Here is a 24,241-nt window from a genome sequence, read left to right on the forward strand (position 1 = left end):
AAATTGATGTGGCTCTCTGCAAAATCACCAAATGTTTTTGGAACTACTGAACATAACGCGCCAATGTATACCGAGATATTTTTTATATAAATATGAACTTTATCGAACAAAACATACCTGTATTGTGTAACATGAAGTCCTATCAGTGTCATCTGATGAAGATTATCAAAAGTTAGTGATTAATTCTCTCTATTTCTGATTTTTGTGACTCCACTCTTTGGCTGACTCCACTCTGTTTTTCTGTGACTTGGCTCTGACCTAACATAATCGTTTGTGGTGCTTTCGCTGTAAAGCCTATTTGAAATCGGACACTGTGGTGGGATTAACAACAAGATTACATTTAGAATGGTATAAAATACTTGTATGTTTGAGAAATTTTAATTATGAGATTTCTGTTTTGAATTTGGCGACCGGCACTTTCACTAGCTGTTGTCATATCGATCCCGTTAACGGGATCTCAGCCCTAAGAAGTTTAAGAGATACATCGGATTGCGTTCTACATTTCACCTGTCACATTATTTTACATTATGAAGCTTACTGTAGTTCCCCAGAACAGTTGAGCCAGTCACGTATTTGTTTGTAAATAGCACAACGGGAGAAAGCAGGACCAGGTCAGTCCAGCTGTGTATTGACAGGGGTTGCGTTTTATATTGAAAGTCAGTGTTTTCTTTGCTTCAATAAGAGTGATCAGGGACGTGCAACTAGGTCTGACCCCAATTTGTCGACAGGTCGATTGTTTGGTCGACCAATATTTTTTTTTGTCGAGCAGTAGCAAATAAATAAACTCAGCAAAAAGAGTAACATCCCTTTTTCTGGACCCTGTCTTTCAAAGATAATTTGTAAAAATCCAAATAACTTCACAGATCTTCATTGTAAAGGGTTTAAACACTGTTTCCCATACTTGTTCAATGAACCATAAACAATTAATGAACATGCACCTGTGGAACAGTCGTTAAGACAGACGGTAGGTCATTAAGGTCACAGTTGTAAAAACTTAGTACACTAAAGAGGCCTTTCTACTGACTCTAAAAAAACACCAAAAGAAAGATGCCCAGGGTCCCTGCTCATCTGAGTGAATTATTTTTTATTTTTTTTACCTTTATTTAACCAGGCAAGTCAGTTAAGAACAAATTCTTATTTTCAATGATGGCCTGGGAACAGTGGGTTAACTGCCTGTTCAGGGGCAGAACGACAGATTTGTACCTTGTCAGCTCGGGGGTTTGAACTTGCAACCTTTCGGTTACTAGTCCAACGCTCTAACCACTAGGCTACCCTTAGGCATGCTGCAAGGAGGCATGGGGGCTGCAGATGTTGCCAGGGCAATAAATTGCATTGTCCGTACTGTGAGACGCCTAAGACAGCGCTATAGGGAGAAAGGACGGACAGCTGATCTTCCTCGCAGTGGCAGACCACGTGTAACAACACCTGCACAGGATCGGTACATCCGAACATCACACCTGCGGGACAGGTACAGGATGGCAACAACAACTGCCCGAGTTACACCACGAAGGCACAATCCCTCCATCAGTGCTCAGACTGTCCATAATAGGTCGAGAGAGGCTGGACTGAGGGCTTGTAGGCAAAAAGTGCTCTTAACTGACAAGTCGCGGTTTTGTCTCACCAGGAATCATGGTCGGCTTCGCGTTTATTGTCGAAGAAATGAGCGTTACACCGAGGCCTGTACTCTGGAGCGGGATCAATTTGGAGGTGGAGGGTCCGTCATGGTCTGGGGTGGTGTGTCACAGCATCATCAGACTGAGCTTGTTGTCATTGCAGGCAATCTCAACGCAGTACGTTACAGGGAAGATATCCTCCTCCCTCATGTGGTACAGCATGACAATGCCACCAGCCATACTGCTCGTTCTGTGTTTAATTTTCTGCAAGACAGGAAAGTCAGTGTTCTGCCATGGCCAGCGAAGAGCCTGGATCTCATTCCCATTGAGTACGTCTGGGACCTGTTGGATCGGAGGGTGAGGGGTAGGGCCATTCCCCCCCAGAAATGTCCGGGAACTTGCAGGTGCCTTGGTGGAAGAGTGGGGTAACATCTCATAGCAAGAACTGCCAAATCTGGTGCAGTCCATGAGGAGGAGATGCACTGCAGTACTTCATGCAGCTGGTGGCCACACCAGATACTGACTGTTACTTTTGATTTTAACCCCATCTTTGTTCAGGGACACATTGTTCCATTTATGTTAGTCACATGGCTGTGGAACATGTTCAGTTAATGTCTCAGTTGTTTATATATATTTTTATGGCACATGAGACACCTGTCTGAGTTGAGACAATCTCAGTGAAATAATCCTTTCGTAGATTCTGCCGTTACTCAGATTCTTCCGGTAATAAGCTACACGAGGAGTCGGCAACCTTTCTCATGTGGAATGACAATTTATCTGATAATTTGGCGTTTGGAAATTGCTACCAAGGATGAACCAGACTTGTGGAGGTCTACAATTTTGTTTTAGGTCTTGGCTGATTTCTTTTGATTTTCCCATAAAAAAAGGCACTGAGTTTGAAGGTAGGCCTTGAAATACATACACAGGTACACCTCCAATTGACTCAAATGTTGTCAATTAGCCTATCAGAAGCTTCTAAAGCCATGACATAATTTTCTGGAATGTTCCAAGCTGTTTAAAGGCGCAGTCAACTTAGTGTATGTAAACTTCTGACCCACTGGAATTGTGATACAGTGAATTATAAGTGAAATAATCTGTCTGTAAACAATTGTTGGAAAAATTACTTGTGTCATGCACAAAGTAGATGTCCTAACTGACTTGCCAAAACTATAGTTTGCTAACAAGAATTGTGTGGTGTGGTTGAAAAACAAGTTAATGACTCCAAACTAAGTGCATGTAAACTAACGATTTCAACTGTATGTTGAAAAGGTTTTGGGGAGATGTGATGGATCATTGGGGATCATTCAATATTCCCTTTCTTTTGATGTTCAGTGAAATCATCCCATGTGAAGAGTCAACTCATTTAAGTAAAGTAAAATTCGAAACTAAATTATTATTTTTTTCTATTGGAAGGATTTAATCATTTGCAATTATGTCTACTTAGGATAAGGTAAAATTATTATGTTTCTGTCTCCATATATGTTAAATATATCCAATGCTAAAAACATTACATTTAAACGGTATTAATATGAATTTGCATATATTTCTGTTAATTCCCATATATTCCCGTTAATTCTCACGGAAAGTTTCCACCCCTGAATATTCCCCAAAATCTGCAACTCTCGTAATGACGCTGCATAACATTTAGAGCTAGACGTGCAACAAAGCATTCCTAACCTAGCCCACAATGTCTGCAACAAGTCAAGCAGTCATTTGAAAGAGTAAGACAATTTCAGTGCGACAACTCCAAGGCGAAATACATTAACGCCAAGACAATGGAATTCATTGCCCTTGACAATCAACTGTTCTCTGTCGTGGGGGATGTTAGCTTTCACCGACTGGTTGAGCACCGGTACACACTACCAAGTGCGCAATTTTTCAGATGTTGCCCTACCAGAGTTACACAGTAATAGCGTCACTGCTATTAGCTTCATGACTGACATTTGGACCAACGATATCAGCCCCATGAGCATGCTGAGTCTGACAGCACAGTGGGTCGTTGAGGATTTCCTACTGAGGAAAGTCGTATTGCATGCTCAAGAATATGCTGGTTGTCATACCGCTGCTGCCATTTTAATAGCATTTGAGAACAGGTTTGAAACTTGGAAACATGAACACACTTGCTAGCTCCATTCGAACAACTGACTCAAGAAATAACCTCATCAACTGCACCTGCAGCAGACGTGCTATCCTCTGTCATGACATTGAAACGTCTGCTGGCATTCTCTCTTTACTGTGTCGTCACCATGCTCAATGCTATGTACAAGGCCCGCTACTTTGATGCAGACAAAAAACAGGGTTTACCTGAAATGTTACATACACAGCTGGACAAGATGGAAACGGACAGTGACAGTGTGCACCAAGGAAGAGAGGCCATGGACAGACAGAGCTGAAACTTCACTGCTTGACATGTATGATGAAATCCTGGTTGAGAATGAAACAACTGAACAACGAAACAGCACAGCAAGTGAAAGAAATAGGTTTTGATGATGTTTTACTGGTAATGGGGACATACGTAAATGCCAACAAAATTACTTTTTGGTCAGTGTGGTGTGTGTAACCTTTATTTAACTAGGGAAGTCAGTTAAGAACAAATTCTTATTTACAATGATGGCCTATCCCGACCCCACCCGGACGACGCTGGGCCAATTGTGCCCAGCCCTATGGAACTCACAATTACGGCCAGATGTGATACAGCCTGGATTCTTACCAGGGACTGTAGTGACACCTCTTGCACTGAGATGCAGTGCCTTAGACTGCTGTGTCCATGTGTGTGTGTTAACTATTTAACTGAACTTGGCAACTGGCAACCTTTCTCATGTTGAATGCCAATTTAGCTTTCCATTTTTACCGATCTGCAAACCAGTTATGGTTTTCATATGCACATTTTCATTAAATGTATAATAACATCTTCATATCTCAAAATTATTGTCATGTAGTTAATCAAAATTCTATCCAAATATAAATGAAAATAATTAACCTAAAAAATAACTTATATTGCCACTGCCAAGCCTGTAAAATAGCCTACATAACTCCAACAAATAAAAACATTGCAGCCTGCAGGTAGAAAATATATTGAAAAAAAAAATCCTATAAATCACATTGGCTACACATGGCCTGTCTGCAACGAACTTGAAACATCGTATCAACTATTAACTTGGGTCCGAGGCCTCCCGGGTGGCGCAGTGGTCTAAAGCAAGCTGTGCCACCAGAGATTGGGTTTGATCCCAGGCTCTGTCGCAGCCGGCCGCGACCGGGAGGCCCATGTGGCGGCGCACAATTGGCACAGTGTCGTCCGGGTTAGGGAGGGTTTGGCTGGCAGGGATATCCTTGTCTCATCGCGCACTAGGGCTGGCTTCCGGGTTGGATGTGCATTGTGTCAAGAAGCAGTGTGGCTTGGTTGGTTTGTGTTTCGGAGGACACATGGCTCTCGACCTTCGCCTCTCCCAAGTCCGTACGGGAGTTGCAGCGATGAGACAAGACTGTAACTACTACCAATTGGATACCACGAAATTGGGGAGGAAAAAAAGGTGTAAAAAAAATATATATATATAAAAATTTGGGTCCGGCCCGAAAGATTGCGCTCATTCTGTACTCCGCAGCAGAGTACAGGCACCTCACATTTCCTACTGCTTTGATTTATCATGGCCAGGTCACAGTTGTAAATGAGAACTTGCTGTCAACTGGCCTACCTGGTTAAATAAAAGGTGAAATAAAAGTTTTTTTTTTATTTTTTTAAATCCAGATTTTCATAGTCTTACTGTTTCTGTACCATACCGGCTGTACGGTATAACCAGAAGTGCACACAAGGGGCGCTATATTTCACATACAAAACAATTTAAGCAACAGGGATCTTTGATCCAGGAGCGGATTGAATGTCTCTGCTGTAACCAAGAAGCTTGAGCTTGACATCTAGCCACTTAGCTAGCATGTTAGCAAACCAAATGCATTGCTGGAGCCCTGAGGTGGATAAAATGTATTTGACACATCTTAGAGTTCTACTTATAGTTATAAGCAGTGGCGTAGCACGCACCCCCACAATGTAGGGATGCCCCCCCCCCAAAAAAAACAACAATACACCAGGAAACAGTATAAATGGTATATCCCCCATAGTAACAAGAGAGAGAAAGTCTCCCTTGATCCAGAGGCCGGATCGATCTGGGGTGTAATTGAGCTGTCTGACTCGGATGGACTTTTATTACACAGCTGAGTAGGCCATTACAAAGAGAGTCTGGCCCCCTTCCAGGTGTGTGTGTGTCTATGACTCGTGGCTGTGTGTGCCTTCATAAGTGTGGATGTGTGTGTGTGTGTATTGACAATTAGCCACACGTGGCCCATTCACTAAGGATGTGTGGCAGTAAGGCTACACAATTAATCCAATTTAGATAGAAAATTCAATATCCATATTGCAAGAGGCTGTGAATCTGCAATATTTTGAAACGCCACTCTGCCGCACGTAATGTCCGCTTTAATTGTTTACTCCATTTGCTACTTGAGTCATCTCTCTCCCACTTCCCACTTCCTACACACACCAGGCCCCGCCCCTGTCAATCAAGGAGTGCAGTTGCTCGAACACCACCACTTGCCGTTCCAAATTCACTGTGCATGGTCAATGCAACAGATGCAACAATCCATATGAGTTCTATATTTACACTATTTGTTTGTGTATCTTACTCTCTGCAAATAGCTAGTTAGTTAGTATTTTCTTACAAAGTTGTGGCATAAAAAAAATTGTGCTACCCGCTGATGTTAATCACTAGTTCGCTACAGCCTGACAAGTGCTGATTTAGGCTTAGATCCATAGGCCTAGATCAGCAAGTTGTTTGTGCTACGGTATGTTCAAAATAAAAGAATAGGCAAAGCATGAATATGTTACATGAATCAAGAGAAAAATGTAACATCTTAGTGTTTTGATCTAAATCCCAAGTCAAATCGCAATCTTTTTCAAATGTATTTTTTAGTGATGCACCAATATGACATTTTTGGCAGATACCCAATATTTTCCTTGCAAAAAAACCCAATACCCGATATTTACAATTTTAGCACCCTTTTAAGCATTCTAGTACAGTTAAATAGTTAACACACACACATGGACACAGCGGTCTAAGGCACTGCATCTCAGTGCAAGAGGCGTCACTACAGTTCCTGGTTCGAATCCAAGCCGTCATTGTAAATAAGAATTTGTTCTTAACTAAATTGCCTAGTTAAATAAAAGGTTACACACACACGCCAAAACGTTATTTTGTTGGCATTTACATATGTCCCCATTACCAGTAAAACATAATAAAAACCTATTTCTTTCACTTACTTGCTGTGCTGTTTCTTGTTCATTTGTTCAGTCGTTTCATTCTCAACCTGGATTTCTATGGAACGCCGTTTGGGTCTGAGCGTGTCAAAAAAGATACACGTCAAATACTGTAAACACATAGTTCGTGGCAAGTGTTTACTTGTTTGCAGACTTTTTTGTACAGCTTTGACAGTGCTACTGTATATTTTCTGACATGCAATGACCCAACGGTGTTCCATAGTATGCATGTTGTGAAGCTAATAGCAGTGACGCTATTACTGTGTAGTTCCGGTGGAGCAACATCTGGAAAATAGCGCACTTTGTAGTGTGTACCGGTGCTCGACCAATCGGCGAAAGCCAACATCACCCATGACAGAGAACGGCTAATTGTTAATTAAGGGCAATGAATTCCATTATCTTGGCGTTAATGTATTTCGCATTTGAGTTGTCTCTCTGAAAATGTCTTACTCTTTCAAATGACTGCTCGACTTGTTGACTGCTCGATCCACACATCAGACATTGTGGGCTAGGTTAGGAATGCTGTGTTGCACGTGTAGCGCAAAATGTTATGTAGCGTGATTACGTCCTGTTGACATCGGTTTATAACATTGACGTTAAACTAGATATCGGGCCAATACCGATGTTGGCATTTTTAGCTAATATTGTTCAATTCCGATATGTTCACCTATACATATCGTGCATCCCTAGTATTTTTATCGTTATTAGATTTTTGGGCCCATACTGTTCAGCCCAACAACAACAAACAAAAAAATCGCCCACACCAGATGTAGCCCAGAGGACCTGCCTGCTCTTTCTCTGCTTTTCTCTACATCTTCAATTAGAACAATACTACACCCAGCTGTTAGGTGCTAAAACCCTACTGACTCCCCCAGTAAACCTCAATAACAAAACCACATAACTAATCTCATACTGAACATTCCTCGCTTACTCCAGTCTATAAATACCTCTATCAAACAGCACCCCCGAAGCCACAGATTATCAGCATGGTTCAAACCAGACACTATTCTATGACTCAATCTCAAAGGAATCGTTCCCCTATGTGGGACTAAACAACAAAGGGAAAAATAGGTCAGGCATGAGCAATGGTAGTGACTAGTGAGCACAGAGGATTGAAAGCACTGGGCTCATCAGAAGACATTTAGCAAGACTCTGCCAGCTGTGGGCCAGCCTGTCCCTGGTTGGACATAACTGAGAGCATGACAAGACCACCCTGGGGATGGTGGTTGACTTGCTTTCTTAGCAGTCAACTACTGTACCTTCAATGCAGCTGGGTGACTGGCCTGCTATGCCCTTGTTTTTTGTCATGATAGTCAGGGTCTCCCAAAACCCTTGGCTGGATGTTCTGCTCCCTCTGATATCATTATCAATGTTTTCTTGAGAAATGCTTGCTTTGGAACACAATGTGCTGTGTGATACCTCAGTGTCATAATGGGTAGTTTGGGTCCTGGATGCCAAATGGCTGAAACAGTATTTCAGCCGTGTATATTAGACACAACAATACTTGTTTACTGTTCCATTTATGTTGGCAACCAGTTTACAGTAGCAAAAAGACACTTCGGTGGGTTGTGGTATATGGCCAATGTCATTTTTCATAAATTTATTTGCTCATTGGTGCAATATGCAGAAATTGCTGCACCATTTCCTGGTTGCTAAAAATCTAAATAGTTAACCTAATTTAAGTTTGTGACAAAACAAGCAATGCATAGTGTATAGAATCATTGTACCATCTAAACTGCTGTGAAATATATTTTCAATAACCCCAAATATTGTGTTTCCAGGTGGTGTAAAAAACTGAAAGTTAAAAGACTAAAAAAACATCAGAATGGGAAACATAGAAAGTATATACAGAATATATCTACCGTTTCTTAGACTAGCTGTCAATTACAAATCTATAACTAACATTTCTATGGGAATTTGGTTGGGTTGCCCCAAAAAGTTACATATTGCAGCTTTAAAGCATTTTTAGATTTTAATAAAAAGCGCCATAGAAAAAGTATACATTATTATTAATACACCACACCCCATCCCCACAGATGTCAATTCAACGTCTATTCAACATTGGTTCAATGTAATTTCATTGAAATTACTTGGAAACAACGTTGATTCAACCAATGTGTGCCAAGTGGGTCAGGCCTTATTGCTTAAATACACACCTACTCTGGCATTATTGCTTGAATAAAGCTAGCCTACCCTTAGACATGAGCGGTCTCACTGCTTACTCTGAACTATGTCTAGTTTCAGTTAATAAAAGGAAAACAGCAACTCATGCTGTTTAGTTGTGGATGAGAAAATATGACTTTGCAGTTACAAGCCAGCAGACACTCCTAGAGCAAACTAAAGCCAAGCATCCATCCACTCCAATCATCCTCAGAGAAGCCCAGACTACCACAAGGGTGACACGGTCTTCAATTAGCCCTCTTTCCCTGGGATGCAGTGGAGGCCCAGACTTAACTGATATCCCCCTGATAGAAGAGAAGAGGCCTGGGCTGGTGGGCTCATGCAGCTGAAGTCTGCAGACACCAATCCCCCTGTGACCAGGAGGTCTCCCTGTGGGGGATGATCTCTGCAGAGGTAAAGGATTAGCTCTCCATGAAGAAGTAAATTAATAACAACTTTGATGCATCATGGGTGGGGCAGGGGCAAGACTAGCGGTAAAGGGCAGTTCCATCATCTTGCTTATTTACAGAGTAGACTATCAACCATAAAAATAATGCCACTTTATCCCAACAGCAGAGATTTGCATATTTCTAGAGTTTTCAGAAGTATTGAATACAATGGAATGAATGCCTTGGCCAGCAGCAAGTTGTTGTTGTCATATATTCGGAAATCTAAATATCCGATTAGGTTGGGTCAAATGAGTGAGTTAAGAACTTACACCCCCCCACCCACACACAGGGGATGACTGTAAATTGTGCATGCTCAAATAGTAACCTACACACTACTCAAAATAATTATCCCAGAGCACTGTGACCTGGCATCCAAGGGAAGATACTATGTCTATCCCATAATACTTTCCTGTCATACTGAGCACTAAATGGGAGTCCCAGTACAATTAACCTCAAAAGCCTTGAGGAAATTACAGGAGCCTCACTGTAATAGTAGTAACCAATGTTTTATTTTTTATTGTCCAGTTTAACAGCTTACATAGTGACGATTGCTAGGTATGTAATATGCATGTAATATACCCAGACATGGGTGTGGGGTACTCATGTAGCCTATATTTATATATTTGTGTAATTTGGGTCACAGAGAGCCAAGGGCACTACAACTAGCCCGTTACTACAATGAGCGTTCAGCCATAACGTTAACGTTACTGCACTTGTCAAAATAAGTAACCCCCTCCTCCCCCACGCCCTAGGGGTCGTTACCCAAGGGACACGGTCTCAAAAGGCACCAACCTCCCCCCTCCAAAAATGTCCAGGGAAGGTAGTGCTGGGTGTTCGAGAATGTACAACCCATGCAAAGGCAAGAACACCACCTAGCTGATTCGAGGACTTTCGTTTTTAAATACACAAAATAGTTCCGTTTATGCCTGCTCATTGGTGTGTTCCTGTGTAATGCACAAATGCAATGAAGTTCCTATTGTTTAGCTAGCTAACTGCTAACGTCAGCCAGCCAGCTCTGTCAGGGCTCTACCAGTCAGACACCGAAGGTTGTCTGCTCAATAAAGGTCCCTCCCGGCTAACATGTACACGCTCAGACAAACACGGTCATTAACCGCAGAAGTACAACTAGAGGACCGAGGCCGATAACGAACTATCATAACAAAATCAAATGTTGTTGCCATACCTTCCCCAAATGCCTTGTATTTCCCTGCTTGGAAATACTCTCGTGTTCCTTTCCTGTTACTCTACAGTCTACACCATCTCTGAATCTTGTTTTCTTTTCTGATACAGTCGGAATAAACCAGCACAAGTGTAGGAGCAGGGGTGGGAGGAAAAAATCTATGAATTAGCGTTCCAGAATATAACATGTGACATACATTCACCCAATGGGCAGAACGTTCAGACTACATGGTCTTCACTAATTACCACAGTCACAAAGTAATTAACCCCGCATATTTCTACAATTTATCTTCTTAAAATCTGATTGTAAAATTAACCCTAACCTTAACGACACGATTAACCTTCTCCCTGACCTTAAATTAAGACCGAAAAGCAAATTTGTACGAATGTTTTACTTTGTGACTGTGCTATCTAGTGGTGACCGTACTACTGAGACTGTCATGGTCTCCATAGCAACACAGAGGGATTTAACCCTTGCCGGGATTTTATTGGCTCATGCCTTTAAATTGCTACGTAAACAGCGCAAAAATAAACGTATGAGCAAAAAGAGAGAGCGAAATAGAAAAGAGTGAATGTTGTATTGTGAAATATCTTATTCGATAATGAGGTCAGCATCAATTCTGGATAAGAAAGTTGTAAAAATTGGCATTTTCAAAATGATCATACAGAACTACAATTCTATGTCAGCTGCTATCATCTTCCACTAAATGATGGTAATATTGTCCAGAGTACAATTCAGGGCTGGGGGAAGGGATACACCCGTTGTATTATGTCAGAGGGCAGGGGTTACAATGCAGGCAAATGTATTCAAATGTCAGGGTGTAAGTGCTATCACAAATGCAGTGCATGAAAACACAATAGGCTCTGTGGCAATGCAGATTGGTCAAAGATGTAATAGGGCATAGATGTCATCAGACGAGGCTGATGGGAGGAGCTGTAGGATGGGCTCATTGTAATGGCTGGAATGGAATTTATGGAACGGTATCAAACACAGCAAATATTTGGAAACCACATTTGACTCCATTCCAGCCATTACAATGAGCCCATCCCCCTATAGCTCATCACACCAGCCTCCTCTGGTGGCCATACAATCCCATGTCATTTGGGAAACCTCATTATGAGGCATGTGTGGGGCACGGAACCGTATCCTTGACCTCAGGGGGTTGTGCACCATCAGCCAGCCACCCCTTTGAAGCCTTAGTGAGATTTCCATAATTTTTCTCTCATTAAACCAATGAGAGAAAATGTTCATTTTCTGTTCACACTGCATGTAAGCTACTGTTAAAAGTAACATGTATGATTGAACAGAGGCAGATTCAGAACAGCAAGTGTTGTAGTTTGAAATGATGACAAGGGATGGACAGGCTCTTTCTCCCAAAAATTCTGAAAGATTATGTAATTTTCTACATTTTTTTGTAATTCTTCAAAGCCTTATACATCAACTTTGAATCATGAGGCTGAGGCTTGAATTTTGACCAATGGTAATAATATGAAGATAGAATAGATGAATTATCAATGTTTCAGGGTGTTTCCTGTAACATGAGCAGGGAGTGCAAATGCTGAATAATTTATCAGAATACTACACATTTGGTTGGACCATGAGTTAATTATCTGCTCTTTCACAGCCCCCTTGATACCTACCCCCCAGAACCTTCATAGATGTGAGGTTTCAGTAACTTGGTTATTCCCAAAAGACCCGTTATTATGAGCTGAAAAGGCAGACAGCAGGATAATGCAATGGTATGCAATACCTCAAATCAACTATGACGAGGTGTGTTCAATACACCATTCTGCCATATGAAGCAAATGTGTGTATTGTTCATGAGAATCATAATGAAATATTAATGATGCCTACCTCAGCTTAGTTGATCCCCTGGTTGACTAAAAACATTAGCCTGTCGTCTATGAGCCAATCCCTTTTTCTCATATGCACCAATGCTTTCAACAGCAACATCATTAGTTGAGCATGCAAACTCACAAATCAATATAGAAACAGAATATAGTCCTAGATCTGAAACTAAACAGAAACCAACATGGATGTGTCTACAATAAACTGTTGTGAGTAGAAGAGTTAGAATAATTGTTTTACAATCCAGTGCAGTTTGGCCTTCTTGTAAAAAATATAAAGTAATAACACCAGATTCTCTGTTGTGGTGCTGTTGTAGACCAGATGTGAGGAGTTATTAGAGAATGGGCTTATTGCATTGAATCACCCAGTTAGTTAATCACGGAGCACATTCACAGTCACCAAGTGGACACTATTGAAATGGTGTGTAGCTTATCAACCTCCTGAAATGAGCAGCAAGGATCACAAAATAACACAGCCACCTGCTGGTGGAAAAATAAGCTGCATTACTCAGGATGTGCTACCCTATCTTTACAATGATTAAATTAAATCCACATGAAACCCATAACCAAACAAAAGGAGAACATAACAATCTACATAATACAAAAAAGGGCCCACAATTTGCTCAGAGCTATGAAGTTGTAAGATACCATCTCTCTGAGGCACACCATCTCTCTGAGGAACACTATTTTGAGAGGTGGCCTAGTTGTGAATTCAATTAAGAAATCTGAGATACTGCCACAAGTTCACTGAATGGCCTTGTATAAAGTGAAGAAAAAAAACAGTCTGAAACCCCATGATGGGCTGATGGTCTCCCTGAGAAGCTAATGGTTTAATAGCATTAGTGCATCAGGTGATGAAAGGAGAGGAGAGAGAGGGACTGTTGAAGACAAGTGAATCATCAGTGGGAGGCTGAGACTGACTGACATCAGCTAACTTTATTTTTACTCTCTTCACCTCTTTTTTCTCTCCAGGATCATAGATTCAGAAGACTGACGCTGTACGCTCCTATAACAGATGGTCTTTCTATTAACTCCATTGTTGTGATAACAGAGACTTGAGGATGACTGTTATCAATGGGGTTAAACAGGTGCAGATCATCTCCACAGAGAAAACAGCCTTGGTGAAGGGACCTTATGATACAAAGGTAAGCACCTGTTGCTTTCATTGTGCAATGGTAGGCCATTACCATTTATACTTATACATTTGTCAATGTAGGGTACTCATATTACAATGTGGGGTAGATATACTTTGATGAACGTGTGTGATTATTGGACCTGGTTACTTTACAGTGAATATTTTTCAACTTAGATCTTGCAATCCCTTCTATTATAGTGCAGTAGCTAAAGGGTGCATAAGTAATGTATGCTTTATTGAATGGGTGTCAAATAAATCAATATGACAACAGGTAAGCTGAAGAAATTCATTACACAATATTTCTGTGCTACCGTCAGGATCCGGAAAACAACACCTACACTGTGTTGATAGAAGAGAGTCAATGATGAGGGACAAGGCTTGCATTCCTGTGTAATTAGATCATTGTTTGGTATTAAAGCTGTAATAATGTATGTAGTGTACATACCGGACATATTTGACTGGTTAGTATAGGATACAACTGTAACAAAAGCTGATATGGGCGTGGAAATATTTGGCCTAAACTTACTGTGAGTCATGCATAAGAGTTCTGCCAGTCACAATTCCACTGACGTACCAGTCAGTTTGAACTGTATCTGCATCACCCATAAAACTAAAGGGGGTGTCATATCAGAGGGCAGACCTTTCCTCAGAGCAGATTTATTTTGGCTCTGTTGGTTGCCCCAGAGTAAACTCCTGCTCTCTCCTGCCAATGTGTTGCAGACAATCATCTTGTCTGGCATGGAGATTCAAGGCTGCTACTGAATGACCAGCTGCATGGTCAGGTCACAGAGCCTGTAAATATACAGCATTTGTAAGTTGACCTTCATAAAAATAGACCTATCAACTTAATATCTTATTTCATTCATATATCAAAACTGCTGAACTCCATGACTATGCTATAAAACACAATCACTAAATTACTATTACATATATTCCAAAACGCTATACAGTATATCATTTTCAGAAATGTTGAGCTTTTTTTGTTTGAAGAAATTGTGAAAGAAATTGGTGTGTTTTTTCACTATCTAATCATATCATTGGGTTGTTCAATGACAGACATATTTGTTTAACATCTATCACTTACTTGGTTTCATTTCAGAGTGACAAATAATCATGTTTTCTTGCTAAATGTCTCTCAGAGAAATAAGTAGTACTGCTAGGTTTTACACAGTCAAATGTAACAAATAACTACATTTTAAACAGTCAAATGTAAAAAATGTGACATCAATATTTGTAAAAAATAATTAATATCAGATCTGGATGTAAAACATCTACATTTGACATTTTTGTCATTTAGCAGATGTGCTTATCCAGAGCGACTTAAAGTAAGTAATTAATCTTAAAGGAATACATTTGTATGTCTCTGTGTCCAGTATGAAGGAAGGTAGAGATAGATTTGCGAGCCAATGCTAATTAGCGTTAGCACAATGACTGGAAGTCTATGGGTATCTGCTACATTTGCACAATGACTGTATCTGCGAGCATCTGCACAATGACTGGAAGGTGGTGAAAGTTGGGTGTGAGGTCGTCTGGCAGTACTGTCTGTGAGATGCTTGGCAAAGTGTATGAAATGCCAGCAGCAGTACTTGGTTAAGTCTGAGAGGAAAAAAAGATACTACTACACTAGACTATTACACTACACCAGTGGTTCCCAAAGTTTTTATAGTGTCGTAACCCTTCAAACATTGGGGTCAGCGCACTCCAGCTGCGTACCCCTCTAGCACCAGGGTCAGCGCACTCTCAAATGTTGTTTTTTGCCATCATTGTAAGTCTGCCACACACACACACACACACTATACAATACATTTATTAAACATAAGAATGAGTGTGAGTTTGTCACAACCCGGCTCGTGGTAAGTGACAAAGAGCTCTTATATGAAATAATAATATAATAATAATCAATCATTTTGCTCTTTATTTAACCAGCTTACATATAAAACCTTGTGTTGATTGGAAATTGTGAATAACTCACCAGATTAATGAGAAGGGTGTGCTTGAAAGGATGCACATAACTCTGCAATGTTGGGTTGTATCGGAGAGAGTCTCATTCTTAAATAATTTTCCACACACAGTCTGTGCTTGTATTTAGTTTTTATGATAGTGAGGGCCGAGAATCCACTCTCACATAGGTACGTGGTTGCAAAGGGCATCACTGTCTTAACAGCGCGATTTGCCAAGGCAGGATACTCTGAGCACAGCCCAATCCAGAAATCTCTCACTGGCTTCTGATTAAATTAAATTTTCACAGAACCGCTTGTTGCAATTTTGATGAGGCTCTCTTGTTCAGAAATCGGTAAGTGGACTGGAGGCAGGGCAAGAAAGGGATTATGAATCCAGTGGTTTGTGTCTTCCGTTTCGGGAAAGGACCTGTGTAATTGCGCACTCAACTCACTCAGGTGCTTCGCTGTATCACATTTGACATAGTCCATAAGCTTGAGTTCATTTGCACACAAAATCATATAATGATGGAAAGACATGTGTGTTGTCCTTGTTAATGCAGACAGAGAAGAGCTCCAACTTCTTAATCATAGTCTCAATTTTGTCCCGCACATCAAATATAGTTGAGGTGACTCCCTGTAATCCTAGATTCAGATCATTGAGGCGAGAAAAAACATCACCTAGATAGGTAAGTCTTGTGAGAAACTCAGCATCATGCAAGCGGTCAGACAAGCTGGTCTCTCAATTTTAAAAAAACCTGTCAATACTTTGCTTTTTGATAACCAGTATGTTGCAAAGGGTTACATGGTCGCTGCCCATATCATTGCATGGTGCAGAAAATACACGAGAGTTCAGGGGCCCTTGCTTTAACAAAGTTAACCATTTTCACTGTAGTGTCCAAAACGTCTTTCAAGCTGTCAGGCATTCCCTTGCCAGCAAGAGCCTCTCGGTGGATGCTGCAGTGTACCCAAGTGGCATCGGGAGCAACTGCTTGCACGCACGTTACCACTCCACTATGTCTACCTGTCATGGCTTTTGCGCTATCAGTACAGACACCAACACATCTTGACCACCGAAGTCCATTTGATGTCACAAAGCTGTCCAGTACTTTACAAATATCCTCTCTTGTTGTCCTATTATGTGTCTCTACGCAGACCTTACTTAAAAAAAAAACATTTATCAATTTTTGAGCAAACGGAATGAGCAGCAGCTATGTTTGGCTACATACTGTAATGGCCGTTGTTGGTGGAAGAAGGTGAGGACCAAGGTGCAGCGTGGTATGTGTCCATATTTATTAAATGAACACGGAAATAACAAAACTAACAAAGAGAACAACCGAAAACAGTTCTGGCTAGCGCAGACACACAACAGAAAACAGAAAATAATCACCTACAAAACAGGCTACCTAAATATGGTTCTCAATCAGGGACAACGATTGACAGCTGCCTCTGATTGAGAACCATACCAGGCCAAACACAGAAATAGCTAATCATAGAAAAACTAACATAGACAACCCACTCAACTCACGCCCTGACCATACTAAAACAAAGACATAACAAAAGAACTAAGGTCAGAACGTGACACATACGGACCGTTAGTGGAATTCCAGCAAAAGAGTAAGGTTAATGTGATTGGATGTTAATTTTTGACTATAATTTTAAAAGGCTAATTGATCATTAGAAAACCCTTTTGCAATTTCACGCATGGAATATCCTTAATTTCTCAGAACAATAATAGACTGACGAGTTTCAGGAGAAAGATCCGTTTCTGGTCATTTTGAGCCAGTAATCGAACCCACAAATGCTGATGCTCCAGATACTCAACTAGTCTAAAGAAGGACAGTTTTATTGCTTCTTTAATCAGAACAACAGTTTTCAGCTGTGCTAACATAATTGCAAGTGTTTTCTAATGAACAATTAGCCTTTTAAAATGATAAACTTGGATTAGCTAACACATCGTGCCATTGGAACACAGACGTGATGGTTGCTGATAATGGGCCCCTGTACGCCTATGTAGATATTCATTAAAAATCAGCTGTTTCCAGCTACAATAGTCATTTACAACATTAACAATGTCTACCCCGAATTTCTGATCAATTTGATGTTATTGTAAAGGACAAAAAATGTGCTTTTCTTTCAAAAACAAGGACATTGCTAAGTGACCCCAAACTTTTGAACGGTAGTGTATATATATATATATATATATATATATATATATATATATATGTGTGTGTGTGTTTTTTTATTATTATTTAAAAATGTGAATCACATTTTTATTTGGCGTACCCTCGACGGCATTGTGCGTTTGGGAATAACTGCATTACACTATGCGGCAGGTAGCCTAGTGGTTCGAGTTTTGGTTACTGGATTGAATCCCAGAGCTGACATGGTAAACATCTGTCATTCTGCCCCTGAGCAAGGCAGTTAACCCACTGTTCCCCAGGCGCCAAAGACGTGGATATCGATTGTGGCAGCCGCCCACACCTCTCTGACTCAGAGGGGTTGGGTTAAATTCACAAGACACATTTCAGCTGAATGCATTCAGTTGTACAACTGACTAGGTATCCCCCTTTCCCTATACAATACTTTCCTTCACAGTCCAGGAGAACCCAGAGGTTACCATGTCCAGATATGACTATTATTACTATTACTATATTACTATTATTATAGGAAGAAAAAAACATTCATGATTTTGAGCAAACATCTTTGGTTTGAACTGATAATGTCTGTCTGTTGCTGTGTCTACAGTATACTGTTGTATTGTACCTTGGACTTGTGTTTTGATCCACAAGGGGGAGCCAATATGTTACAAACAGCTTGACCACAGATTTCATCAGTATTTTCCTAACTTTGGTCATACTGCCAAAGAGGGCACGGTTTGTTGGGCCCACTGAGTTATCATTCTCAGAATGAATCTTTCAGTGACTGATGGATTCACCAAAAGGATTAATCATAAAAAAGGTCAACATCCGAATAGTGTTATCATGAAATTCCTGAGTCGACTTAAAACAGTGAACACTGGATTTGTACTTTTTTCTTTTTTTTACTATGGTCCTACTTCATGAAACTCAAAAGACACTCAAAAGATCAAAATAAGAATGACCCTTTAGAAAGCAAAAAAAGTACAAAGGAAAGCAACTTAGTAAAAAGAGCATGTTGATAACACCACTGTGCTTCAGTCCCCGGCAGTCCTCTCAGATCATGTGTGGCTTTTGTGTGAGCAAATCCACAAACTTCATTAATCTTTTGGATCACATGAATAAGAATCAAACAGCTTTGCATGCTTGTCTGGCCAGCTGAAAAACATAAATGCAATAATTTAACTGTGACTCCATACCATAGTGACAAATATCTGCACGAAAGATGTTCCTCTCTCCTGGGTGAGGCAATCATCTCTGTTATTCAGTCTGGATTTCCTCAAAAATAGAGGGTAGGGAGGACATAGCTAATTGTTATTCCTGAAGTAACAAGCTCTATGGGGTTGTTTCCTGAATAGACAGTCTTTCTGGTTGATCCTCAAATGTTTTTTTCATGCTTCAAAGTGACTCTCATGATGCCTTTCTGAATGTTTCTGAATGAAAGGGCTTGGGAATGGCTTTGGAGCTGCCACTCAGATCCAAGTTTCCGTGTTTGTGCTGGATATCTTCAGTTTGTTCTTCATTGTAGCATACTTCGTCAATGGGTTCTCCTGAATAGTTGTATTTATAGGGAGATCAGCTGTGTTGTGAGGAAGGATATTTCGTCTAATTCGGCCCTGCTATCCCTTCCCCAACAAGTCAGGGCATTGCAAAGCTATAAAATGTGTTCACTGTAATCTTATGGTTTGAAAAAAAAAGTATATTATAGTTGATGTGTAAAAGAGCACTTTGTTGTCAGATGTAGGCCCCAGATAAGTAATTGTTCCCAAATTGTTTATCCTGTCCATCCTCTCCCAATCTGAAAAAAAGTATTCATTAATATATTTAAGTATATAGAAGTACTGTATGTCCAGGATAAATCTACTTTTGTATATTTTAAATGATCTAAATTGGAATACTTGTAAATCAATTGAATGGCTGCAAGTGGATCTTTATGCAAGTCAATAACCCCAAGCACTAATCAAAATCCAAATAGAAATGGTTCATTTCCACAAAATCAACTACTTCACACTGGAAGAAGTTAAGCTACACTAAATCTAGCCTTAAGAAAAACTTAGTTTACTTAATTTAAGTTACTTTGAAAAAGTAGTTCACTGAATCCCAACTTGTTAGTGATAAATTATCATTTCTACACTGAACAAAAATATAAACGCAACATGTAAAGTGTTGGTCCCTTGTTTCATGAGCTGAAATAAAAAATCCCAGAAAAAGCTTATTTCACTCAAATTCTGTGCACAAAACATCCCTATTAGTGAGCATTTCTCCTTTGCCAAGATAATCTATTCACCTGACAGGTGTGGCATATCAAGAAGCACAGTTGCACCTTGTGACAATAAAAGGCCACTTTAAAATGTGCAGTTTTGTCACACAACACAATGCTACAAATGTCTCAAGTTTTGAGGGAGCATGCCTCCTGCCAGGACAGTCCACCAGAGCTGTTGCCAGATAATTTAATGTCAATTTCTCTACCATAAACTGCCTCCAACGGCATTTTAGAGAATTTGGCAGTGTGTCTAACTGGCCTCACAACTGGACACCATGTGTAACCACGCTTACCCAGGACCTCCACATCCGGCTTCTTCACCTGCGGGATCGTCTGAGGGGGAAAATCCATTCTGATTGGCTGGGCTTATGCCCTCCCAGGCCCACCCATGGCTGCACATGCCCAGTCATGTGAAATCCATAGTTAAGGGTTTACGGAATTTATTTCAATTGACTGATTTCCTTTTATGAACTGTAACTCAGTTAATCTTCAAAGTTGTTGCATTTTTGTTTAGTATAAATGGCAAGAACAGTTCACTGAGGAGTCAGATGTTAACAGAATGGGAAATTCTTGCCTAAAATACGGAAATTCTTGCCTACTTCACACATATTTTATTTTTGCAAAAACGTATTGTGTAGTTCCAGTACATGGCAGAAAAAGTAATTGAATACTGAAAACACTACCAAGATTTGAATTTAGTTTAACTACCACCAAGCTACTGCACAAAAAACACTGCCATCTCAGTCTCCGGACATGAACCCCATTGAAAACCTGTGGTTTGAAATGAAGAGGGCAGTCCATATCTCAAAAAACATTTTAAAAAAGGTCTCAGTGTTGTTATCATCACAAGGGGAGGGTGCTTGAGTAATGAAAACAGGGGTGACAATAATTTTGACCCCTATCTTTTGAAGCATACAATATAGCTCAGTATTTGTAATATTTATTTTATTTATTTTCTAGTCTTTTTTGCTCATCTTTATCAAGGGTGACAATAATTTTGGACTTAAAGACTGAAAAACAGTGAATTAAAATACACTTTATGAATTTGTAGTATATTTAACTATACATTAAGTATTATTCTTCCCATTGGGCAGGTTTGCAAATAACAGCTTAGGAGGTGAAGGTGTCTCTGTCGTCTCAGAGGTACGCTTGAGTGACCTTACACAGTGCACACATTAATTATCGCAATTCATTTAAATACAATCAAAATACAATTATTATCTAATTATGTGGATTACGACATGTTTTTCTTTTTCTTGTTTTTCTGAGAAAAGCATATTGAAAATGATATTTGTGTTGCATAAATACTTAACAGTTTGAGTGCCCCTCATATGTTGGTCTGACTCATTAAATGGCAGTCATCTATGACCTCAGTCTCCTGAGCCACGGCCTGTTCTCCCCGCATCCATCACTCAGACGCTGGCAAAAACGGTCAGAATGACCAATAGCTTCTACCCCGTCTCCCTCCTGCTCCCCGGACCTCCAACTTCTCTTTTTGATCTGCACTGTTGGAGCTCGAAGCTGAAGAATGTCACTGCAGTTACATGTGAGACCCTGTGCATGTGGCTAATAAACTAATCTAAATCATTATTGTTCATAACATAGAACTCAATCTCAGTGTGATTGACCCTGTCAATGTTTCTGCTTCCTGTAAATGGATGATTAACTATTCCTATATAATCGACAAGTAGTTACCTCCTTGGCAGCCTTAGGTCCTTGTTTGAGCAGGTGGAAATCTCTGGGATGGAATGTGGTGTCAGGGAAGGTTTACTAGCTCCTCTGAAACATTTACTTAACTTACATCTACAAGCTTTTAATGGTCCAGTTTAGTGTTGTGGTGAGTTATCTTTCTACTGACTGCATGTAACATGCTTGTAGTCACGCACACGTCATCTGTTCCCACTACAGTATGTCATTGAGAGTGTTACACCACTGTAGCTAGACAGGTTTAGAGAGAGTGAGACAGAGGCTGCCCAGATCCCCACTACTGCATGACTCAGAGGAAGAGAGAATGAGAGAGGACGTATGAGGCAATGCGCACGTCTGTCATGACTGAGCGAGAAAGAGAGGGGGAGAGAGAGCCTAGAGAGTCAAAGAGAGACAGAGAGAGAGAGAGAGGAAGAGCGAGGACGTATGAGGCAATGCGCACGTCTGCCATGACTGAGCGAGAAAGAGAGGGGGAGAGAGAGCCTAGAGAGTCAAAGAGAGACAGAGAGAGAGAGAGAGGAAGAGCGAGGACGTATGAGGCAATGCGCACGTCTGCCATGACTGAGCGAGAAAGAGAGGGGGAGAGAGAGCCTAGAGAGTCAAAGAGAGACAGAGAGAGAGAGAGAGGAAGAGCGAGGACGTATGAGGCAATGCGCACGTCTGCCATGACTGAGCGAGAAAGAGAGCCTATAGAGTCAAAGAGAGAGCGAGAGAAAGAAAGAAAAATGACTATAATGGTCTGTTTTAGGTCTGTCCTTATGGCCATTACAGAGCTCATGGTGTGTGGTTTCTCATTTTGGGGGGTGGGCTGGTTTAGCAACCCCTCTCATTGACTAGAATATTGTAACAGAACGTGAAAAGCCTGAGCTTCCGAGACTACCTTGGGCTCAACCAAACATTTTTAGACTAATTTGCCTGTCCTTCAGGTGAAATGGAGATACTGTATGTCCGTGACAAATTCCTTTAGCTGTTTCTCAGTATCATTGTAAAGAGTCTAACGAAGGAGAGTCTGTTTCAGTTTAAAGTTTTACGTTTTAATGTCACATGCACAAGTACAGTGAAATGCCTTTCTTGCTAGCTATAACCCCAATAATGCAGTAATCAATAACAATATAATACTAAAAATAACAACGTAGAATAAAGACACACAATATATAAAAATAAGAAGAACATGATAAAGTAAGTAAGCATACTATATACAGGGTTAGTTTTAGTACCATATTTACAATGTGCAGGGATACTGGATGGATAGAGGTAGATATGTATAGGGGTAAGGCGAGAAGGAATCAGGATAAATGATCAACAGAGCAGCAGCATATATGATGATTGCATGTGAGTGAGTGTCAGAGTCAGTATAAATGTATCTGCATATTATGTGTGTGTGTGATCAAATGATGGAGTGAGTGTTTCTATGTGTGATGGAGTATCAGTGTGTGTAGTGTGTATTGCCCTGTGAGTGAGCATAGAGTGCAAAATAAGAATAAAATACAAAGGTCAACTCAGATATTCTGTGTAGCCATTTTGTTCGCTATTTAGCAGTCTTATGGCATGGGAATAGAAGCTGTTCAGGAGCCTGTTGGTGTCAGACTTGATGCACCGAAAAGGAAGGGAGATACCTAGTCAGTTGTACAACTGAATACATTCAACTGAAATGTGTCTTCTGCATTTGACCCAACCCCTCTGAATCAGAAAAGTGCAGAGAGCTGCCTTAATCGACATCCACGGCATCCAGGGAACAGTGGGTTAACTGCCTTGCTCAGGGGCAGAACGACACATTTTTACCTTGTCAGCTCAGGGATTCGATCCAGAAACTTTTCGGTTACTGGCCAAACGCTCCTACCCGCCAGGCTACCTGCCGCCACCGTACCACTTGCCATGCGGAAGCAGAGAGAATGGTCTATGGCTTTGATGGTTGTCCTGGATGCCAATCGAGCCAGAGATTTAGCGTGTCATCAAATATTATGGTGAGAAACCATATACACTGTATCTTATTATTAGGGACACACATGCATCAATGTTCATATTGCAAAAAAATATATTTTACCTTTATTTAACCAGGCAAGTTAGTTGAGAACAAATTCTTATTTTCAATGACGGCCTAGGAACAGTGGGTTAACTGCCTGTTCAGGGGCAGAACGACAGATTTGTACCTTTTCAGCTCGGGGGTTTGAACTTGCAACCTTCCGGTTACAAGTTGAATGCTCTAACCACTAGGCTACCCTGCCGCCCCAAATGTTAAAGTGCAACACTGCTCCATCTGGTTCAGTTGATTGTAAGGAGTGTTTTGATGTAACTTTGTGAATGCAAGCGATGGGTTCACCTGAGGTGAGTGAACATGAACAGCCAAGCTGAGCGCTAGGCTAGTGGCAGTGCTGCTATGTCTGGTATGTCTGGTATGATGCCCATTCACACGCAGACAGTAGAGAGACCTGAGGCACCTCAAATGAGTTATGAGTTAACATGGCATTTGTTACATGATGCCAGTCTGAAGATTTTTCACCCCACCG

General features: G+C 40.7%; 2 protein-coding genes across 3 annotated transcripts in view; one reads left to right on the forward strand and one right to left on the reverse strand.

Annotated features, from left to right (window-relative positions):
• LOC118388452 (polyhomeotic-like protein 2) overlaps nt 1-24,241 on the reverse strand; it is a 95,221-nt gene that overhangs the window by 25,718 nt on the left and 45,262 nt on the right. Inside the window, exon 1 of one of the 2 annotated variants that reach the window (XM_035777554.2) lies at nt 10,711-10,860. The exons of the other annotated variant lie outside the window; for it this stretch is intronic. The gene's annotated coding sequence lies outside the window, so the exon portion shown is untranslated. Of the gene's footprint in view, nt 1-10,710; nt 10,861-24,241 lie in introns of those variants that run through there. 2 annotated transcript variants of the gene reach the window in all.
• The window catches only part of LOC118388453 (solute carrier family 2, facilitated glucose transporter member 1-like), a 74,731-nt gene continuing 64,007 nt past the window's right edge, over nt 13,518-24,241 (forward strand). Inside the window, exon 1 of the mRNA XM_035777557.2 lies at nt 13,518-13,699. Within this exon, the coding sequence (XP_035633450.1) occupies nt 13,616-13,699 (84 nt within the window). The 5' untranslated portion in view covers nt 13,518-13,615. The remainder of the gene's footprint in view (nt 13,700-24,241) is intronic.

The sequence above is a fragment of the Oncorhynchus keta genome, chromosome 10, assembly GCF_023373465.1.
Source record: "Oncorhynchus keta strain PuntledgeMale-10-30-2019 chromosome 10, Oket_V2, whole genome shotgun sequence".
Lineage (NCBI taxonomy): Eukaryota > Metazoa > Chordata > Actinopteri > Salmoniformes > Salmonidae > Oncorhynchus > Oncorhynchus keta.